The sequence below is a fragment of the Scleropages formosus genome, chromosome 6, assembly GCF_900964775.1.
Source record: "Scleropages formosus chromosome 6, fSclFor1.1, whole genome shotgun sequence".
NCBI classification, from domain to species: domain Eukaryota; kingdom Metazoa; phylum Chordata; class Actinopteri; order Osteoglossiformes; family Osteoglossidae; genus Scleropages; species Scleropages formosus.
Genome location: NC_041811.1, coordinates 11,763,337 through 11,771,568, shown reverse-complemented (window position 1 = coordinate 11,771,568; position 8,232 = coordinate 11,763,337). Strand labels below are relative to the sequence as shown.

The 8,232-nt window shown below is 43.0% G+C and overlaps 1 protein-coding gene across 2 annotated transcripts in view; it reads right to left on the bottom strand.

Annotated features, from left to right (window-relative positions):
• Window positions 1-1,494: 1,494 nt before the first annotated feature.
• The window catches only part of nup214 (nucleoporin 214), a 42,304-nt gene continuing 35,566 nt past the window's right edge, over window positions 1,495-8,232 (bottom strand). The window contains exons 34-36 of one of the 2 annotated variants that reach the window (XM_029252794.1): window positions 4,197-4,333; window positions 3,287-3,317; window positions 1,495-1,600 (exon numbers count right to left, since the gene is read on the bottom strand). In XM_029252794.1, the coding sequence (XP_029108627.1) occupies window positions 1,567-1,600; window positions 3,287-3,317; window positions 4,197-4,333 (202 nt within the window). In that variant the 3' untranslated portion in view covers window positions 1,495-1,566. The remainder of the gene's footprint in view (window positions 1,601-3,286; window positions 3,318-4,196; window positions 4,334-8,232) is intronic. The other variant, XM_029252795.1, reaches the window with a different exon arrangement.

Below are 8,232 nucleotides of genomic sequence, written 5' to 3'. Positions count from 1 at the left end.
TTTTTTTTTTTCCTTTTTAATTTGTACCTATATCCAAGACTTACCAAACAGAACCTTACAGGGAAAAGGATCACTGTAACCCTTGGTGACCCAGAACTGTCAGGGATACAGAAGGTATTTTGATCCAACTACAGCACTACCGCTAGGGTCAGAGGTCGCCTGGTGCATTCTGGAACATTCCACAGTCCCATCTGAGAGCACATATGCCAGAATTCCAGAGCAGTGGGAACTGTTAGATAAGGAACTGAGAAATGGTGAAGAACACCAGGTCATTTTGAGCATAGTGCCTCAACCCCCCAATACACACTGTTCAAGTAGACCATACCATTGTGAACACAATTATAGGAAAGTATAGACATCTGTGATACTTTGACCCGTGAGACATTTGTTCCAATACTACAGTAATGTGGTGCCACTGCTCTGCTTTCCTAGCTCATTTTTGCCATATTATCATGGCCATCCTCATGTTTCTCTGAAGCGGTTCAGTGTGTGGACTTATAACAAGGATACTGTGCATTTCCGCTCACACCAATGCTCCAGTGCCCATGCAAAGTTCAAACCAGTTACATAAACCTGTTTAAGAATTACAAGACACTTGTTAACACACAAAGAATACATGCAGGGCGTCTTGCACATTACGGGGGAAAGGAAAAAAACTACATGAAACATTGAAAACCTGCAAGTTTATTTCCCAGTATAAAATATACAGCTCAGGTGTTTCCAGCACATTGCTTCTGTCAGGTCTCACTGAATCCAAAACCATCACACAAATAGTACAAACTCATAGGGGGAATCAATATCTGGATTGCTTGTATTTGAGTAATTAAGAAACATTCTCTGCAGAACTAGTGACAATTCCTCTACATCAGGTAACTTCCTAAGTTCATCATTTGCTAATGAGAACTGTAAACCAAATGGTAAAGGCACCTTTTGCATCAGATGCAAAACTTAATTGAACCTGTCTTTTATAGGGGAAATTCAACCAAAGAATTAAGACTTTATTACAGATTAAAGAACCTACAACACTCAGGACTGAACAAAAATGTCTTCCAGCACTGCATCACATCAGGCAGAGGCAGGAGGAAAAACAAGTTGAAGATGTACCCACTGTTTCCCTAAAGGACTGCAGTAGTGGGAACCAAAACCCAAAGGCATCATGGCAATGGCAACCACAGGTGCCAGAAAAGGATTTTTCCTGGAGGGGTGTTGGTGGTGGCGGCAGTGAAATGAGAGTTGTCAAACAAGTTAACAGCATGCACGTGAATATATTTAATACATCTTGCTTTTTTTGTCATTTGCTAGTCATAATTTTTGCAGTATTAGCATTTGTTAAAGAGTATGGATATCCATGGACCCCAAACACAGAACTAATAAAAAAAAAAGTGTCTTTGGGTGAACAAAACAGTCTTTTTGTCTTTACTGAACAGGCTGATGCTGTGCTGGGGCCTACAGGCACAGTCCCACTGACCCTCCCACCCCACCAGTCACATCTGCTACATGAGGGCAGAACAGGAGTTGCAGGCCATGCCTGGGGTGAGGAAGGACGCTGGACAGGGTCGACAATAACTAGCTTCTCCAAGAGCTGAAGGTTTGGGAAGACCTGGAAAAAATAAAAAAATCAAAAAGAAAAAAAGAAAGGAAGGCGTACCAAAGAGGAGGGCCTTATTAGCATCTCCTTCTCACAGAATAAAGAACTGTCTGATCAGCGCTGATCCACGGCTGGAGAGGTGGGAGGAGTGGAGCGGAACACAAACACAGAAACGCTGCACCCGGCAACTTAAAGCGACAACAGCAGGAGGCGCGAAATGCGACATACAGCAGCTGTGGGAGATGATGACCGGAGCACAAAGCATGCCTGCAGATACCTTCAGCCTCACCCATATCTTATCTTTCCTACACACTGTAAAGATAGGATTATACTCTGGTACAAAGGTTGGAGCACAGGATGTTATTCCAACAAAACTCAAGGTCAATTTGAGTGCCTTTGCCACATAGGACTTTTGCAAAGGCCAGGTAGAAAGCACATAGATGCTTAAGAATCCAATAAGTGCCACAGGCCAACACTCTGATTTCGCCTGGTTTTAAACAACACTGTATAAAGAGAAGTAAACGTGCCAAAAATTAAAAGTTTAACTAAAGCTTTAGCTTTACAAGTCTAAGTACAAACCTTGGTTCACTTTATGGTCTTTGATATTTTAAAGCACAAACTGGAGATACTATAGATGTGCAAGTCGGAAGAAGCTTTTTAAAGATTCATTGTGTGTAGTCAGTGGTTTACAGCTAAGGACTGAGTACCATTTTCTGTACCCTACCTTCTTACCTCAGTATTTAAACTAGACCTTGTTACTCTGCAGTCTGCTTTCTAATAAGTTAAGCTGGTGGATATTCATCTCCACACCATAGCCATGTGGAGGGGGGAATCACCATTTCTTTATACACTAGGACCTCCCTCAGCCAGAGTTACAATTTTTCAGATGCACAAAATTTTCCCATTAATTTTATACAATTAGCTTGTCTCTTTCCAAAAATTAATTAGATTGCTGCAGAGTGAACATCACCTGTTTTTCTGCATTCAGAAAGTTGGCAGTAAAATGCACCCCAGAATGCAAATACCAGATTAATTCAACTGGCTTCAATGGTGATTAAAGCACATATTTGGTGCTTCTGAATGCTGGTGATCAAAGATGACAAACACTACAAGTTTAGGGGATAAACCACTCTACAATCAGCATTAAGTTGAAATCTGTAGTAATAAAGTAATTTTCACTAAATGAATTTTAATGTGTGTAGCAGTTAATGCCAAGTCTGAAAGCATATTTGTATTCATTATGGCTACACCTTTTACAGAACTTACTGAGTACATAAAATCAAGGGATATTATTATGGCATCATGGTTGGATTTTTTAAAAAAAATGAAGTGATGGCACATTTCGGGTCCCAGTTGTATCTGTAAACTGACGATGCAGCGTATAAATGTGTTAGTTCATACTGTACTTAACCTAGATGGAGACAGTTATCATACAAGCCATCATCTGCATCAGTTCTAAGAAAGTCAGTGATGCTATGTCTGGAGACGGAAAGGAGAAATACAAGGTGAGCCAAGCATAAACACACACAGCAAAGGACATTTACCTGTACAACACATAAAGCAGAAAAAGCAGTGACAAAACAGAGAAAGACACATGCTTGCGCACACACACACACACACACACACACACACACACACACACACATCCTTCCATGTGCAAGAGCACGTGTGTTCGTTCAAAACGTGAATAGCACTTACGGATTGGTGGATCCAAAACCGCCAGTGAATGCTAAACGAAAAGGGAGACAAAAAAAGATTTAGCTGAAAATAAGTAACCAATCACAAGAGTTAAACTGAGGGCTTCACCCTCAGGTGTTTAAATGGCCCATCTGTTACAACAGTCATTTAAAACAAATGCAGACCACTCTTGCAATAAACATCTGGGGAAACATTACCCACGACACCCATGGGGAGAACGAGCGAGATTCTCCCCGGCTTTTCTAAGAAAAGTGGGCCACCATGCGTTATTCCGGGAACCCGCGATTCGTCTGTAAGCCCTGCAGCCTTTTGAGAATGTGGGTTAACAAGCAACATGCCATCAGTCATGTGGGTTGGGGCTTTCAAAGAGGAGCAGTAGGAAGATGCATTCTACAGCTCTGAGTGCAGAAGGCATTTTTGTCTAGAGGAAGGGCTCTTAAAGTGGCACCCATGGACTCTCTGGGGGTTGGTGGATGGACTTCTAGAGGCCTTTGACTCACAGGTTTGTTTTGAAGTAACACTAATTATGATGAAAATAAATACTACTATCTGACACACAAACCTGTGTGAAGGTAATAAAGTTTCCACGAGTGCAACATTTTTGTATACTGTTTTTGGGAGAGGTCTTCAGCTTTCATCAGAATCTTAAAAGGGGTTTGCGGCCATGAATAGGTTAAGAATCTCTGTTTTGGTGTGTCACGTTCATTTCTTGGTTGCAGTTTGTTTGGCTCTCAAGAAATTGGATCTGGAACTCCTGCTGAGTACAGGGCAAAGGGGACCAAGGCGAGCACATTAGATCACTGCATCACATATGCTGACTACAAACATGGGTCACCAGAGATCCTTGAGAACCATGGCAGAGGTTCTCCATTAGGATAGGAAGCTGTGGGGGACGCGTTCGTTGCCTCACCTCCGGTGGGTCCAAACCCTGAAAACCCGCCGGACTGACCCCCAAAACCGAGGCCCTGCTGGGCCAGGTTGCCAAAGGACGGGGTGTTCTGGCCGGCCAGGCTGCCGAAGCTCGGGGCGCTGGAGGCCGACGCAAAGCTGCAGGGTGAGACAAAGCAGAAGTCAATCAGCACTGCAGAGGTGCCGAGTGTTGGGAGAGCGGGCGCGAGCTTTCACACCATCTCCTGCACTCGCTTTATTAACATGCTGATAAGAACAGCACTGCGTTAGATTACGTCACCAGGTGCCGCGTACAGTCTGGATACAGGGCACCATGTGAAAGATGGCATACGCTTACTACAGGGCTGCCAAAATAAAAATGGAAAAGACCACATCTGTATGTCACATTAAAATGTCAAAATGTCACCAGCATTACTATATCAGTGAGGGCAAGCGGGGTGAGGGTGCATGGCTAGAAATCTATGACACAATGACACTTATCCACAGGTGGGGTTGTTCTGACCCATGTGGGCCAAGAAGCATGCGTGTGCCCCTGTCCATATGAGCGAGACTAAGCGGACCAAGGGGCCATTGGATAGAGGCTATACATCTCTGCTCCAAGCTAAAGAGCCAGGATTAGTTTAAAGGAATCAGCAAGTAAGAGACTTGGGGGTAGGGGGGGAATTGCATTGTTCCAGGTTAGGCACTACAGCGAGATACTGACAGACCACAATGAAGGTTCTGGTGCTCCTTGACCCCAATTTACGAGGCAATTTTGGGTAAGTTGACCTTCATGTCTTCTGCCAGATCACCTCGGACTCTATTCATTTTCTCAGCAGAGCCACCTCTGGCCCAAAGCGTCACTTCCAATGGCGATCCGTACGGCTGCTGAGTCCAGCGAACTGGAAACGAGCATCTCAAAATGAGACTCTAAACGCCCTTTGGCGCTCAGGCTCGGGTGCTCTCCCACACGTACACACACACACACACACACACACACACACACAAAGCATGCCATTTGTTTACTCAACACAATTCTTAAGGTAAATGAGATTACCAACCCTACTGCCATCAAAATAAAAATTAGCATTTTCTCACTTTCACTAAGTTGATTTCATAGTTTATCACACTTACAGGAACATTCTCCATGAAAGCTGGGCTATAAAGTTAAGAAAACTTTCACAAAATCGAGACAATAAAAACAAAAATGCCATTTTTAACCTGTTGCCTTTTAGCCTTCTTGAATCTTATCACTCCAGGCATATATTAGGTCACTATTAACATTGGCAGCCATTTCTCCACTGCAGAGTTACAGTGGTCCAGAGATTACCCTGGAAGCGCAGGGATAAACCCTGAATGGATACAAGTCCATCACAGGGCACTTTTACAACCTCACACACACACGCACACACACACGAGGAAATTAAAGTCAATAATTAACCTGAAACACATCTTTGGACAACGGGAGGAAACCCACACAAATACGTGGAGAACATGTAAAATCTATATTGAATCCACATGCAAACGCATGGCCCAGAAGCTGTTAGTCAACAGCACTACCTGCTGAGCCACCCTAACCATTTACCCTAAGGGAGGGGGGCAGGAGGAAATCACTGAAGTTTTCCACATGGTATTAAAATTTGATAAAAATCCTGAACAGCTTCCACTGGTTTGATAATCTTCCCCCCGACCCACTCCTAAGGGCTTGCGGGCATCAGATGAGCCTCCCCCCCACCGCTTCCACATCCTAAGAGGGAGCGCAAAAGGAAGGGGGCGGAGTTTACCAGTTAATCTGCTGGTGAGGAAGCACGTGGCTCCCGGATTATCTGTGCATAATCTGCTGGGCCTGCAGCCACGTAATTTCTGACCGCTGCAGCAAAGGCCGTGGCGGTCTTCCAGATGGGACCCGCTTGGCAGGAGAAAATTTTAAATAGAGCACGGAAATAATAGTGCAACGTGCTGCAAAAAGGGTGAAAAAAATCCCATAAGAAATCCCTGCGAGTGTTCTTGTGGAGAGGCTGGTTTTTAGTTATTTTATTGTTGTACTTCAACCTTGCAGCAGTTTTAAAAACACCTTTGCAAGATGCTACCAGCCTGCTACAGAACTTTCAGTGAAAATGCAGACTATTTCCATCTGTGTAAAACGCATAGAACTGTTACAGGTAGAAAAATTGTCAAACTAAAAAACTGTCACACATGGCAGTGTATTACATTTGAGGAAAATCACATTACTGGACCATGTTAAAAAATTGTTATTCTGACTTTTGTTAAAGTAGTAAAAATAAATACTGTTCACTAACAAAATCTTTAAATTATCTTATTTCATGACATTTAAACATTAGGTTTTGTGCCAAAGTTGGAAAAATCTAATCAGAATTAACAAAAGCATATCTCATGGAGGGCTTAGACACATAATTTATTATTAAAGCATGGCTTGTTGGTGTCACACACCGTTTCCATAGAGCACCTTCCAGCAGCTACCTGTACGAGTGACTTCTGACTGGGAAAACAGGAATATAAAAAGGTGGCAAAAGGAATACCTTTGCAAAGGTTTTAGGAGCTCAGGAGGGAACAGTCTGAGAGAGCTGTGTTTTGAGTGTGGCTGGAAGGGATTCAGCAGCACTGAGGGACAAAAAGTGTTCAATTCACATCAGGGCGAAGTACTGAGAACAGAGAAGCTTTAAGATTAAAATTTTGAAGTCCTAGTGTTTTCACAGAGAACCCCGACTTTCTAAAAACTAACCATGGAGGTCTTTCTACAAGTGCTACTTAAACTCCTGTATTTATTAATTCTGCTCGCACTTTGAGTCAATATAATTCATCTTTCAACTTCCATCCCTCTGCACAGGGGATGGGGCAGATAGGCAATGAGTATTCACTTCAGCTACCCTAGAAATGCTATTAAAGTTGAGGTGGCTGGAAGTAACATGGCGTCATCATTAAAATACACATTCTTTGCCGGCGGACGACTCAGGAAAGTGTTGCTGAAGGAAGTTGCGTTCAAAAACCTGCTTGCTTTGAACAAACCAAACTGTTCTGCATGAAAGGCGGTGGCTGCTCAATGTGTAAAATGAAAGTGCTCAGGGCTGAGAAGATGACAGCTTCATCTAAGAGTGACCAACGGGGCTGTTTCTCTGCTTCACTTTTAAAGCTGCTCTTATTGATCCACACTAAACGGAGCGGCAGCGGAGGAGGTGCTGATGCGGTTAAGCGCCCAGAATCCCTGAACCAAATGGTAAACATTAAATTCTGAGAGGGCACAACTGTGGTACTCTTGAGAGGCCAATCTGCTTCTGCAACACACTCTCCTGGGTAAAGTTAACAGCTATAAACTGTGAGTCACATTTGATAAAAACATCTTTAAATCATAAAAACCAAACGTAATTAATACTTGCTGCATGCAAACATCTATGTTTATTCATTTAGCAGACCCTTTCTCCAAAGCAAATTCCAATGAACTTTATGTAAATTTATCAGCCCACACACCTTATTCACCAAGGTGACTTACACTGCTAGATACACTACTGACAATGAATCACTCATCCATACACCAGTGGAACACTCTCTCTGTTGCTCACACACACTATGGGTGACTAAAGACAATCATCCATCCACCTGAACAGCATTGCCTGTGGACTCAGGTATTTTTACACCCCTGGCGAAGATACAGCAATTAGCACCATCATTTTTATTTTACTTGTATTTATACAGCTTGGGGGGGGGGGGGGGGGGGGGGGGGTGGATATTCATAAGGTACTAAAACTAGAAAGCACAAAATAGAAAAACTAAAATTCCAAACTGCACTGGAGCTTTTCAGTAAAATAAACAAAATCACACCTGGAAAAGATGTTAAGGACATGGTTTTCAGTTATGGGAGAGACTTAAAATGTACTTGCGTTGTCCACCTATTTGTAACAGACAGTCAACAAGGCTTCACAAAACATTTCACATCTATTTACAACATATTCTCCACAGGCACACCATCAGAATCTCCACGTATGCTCAGTAGGTGGCCAAGGAACCTTGGGTATCCGTATGTCATCTTTCCACTTCACAGT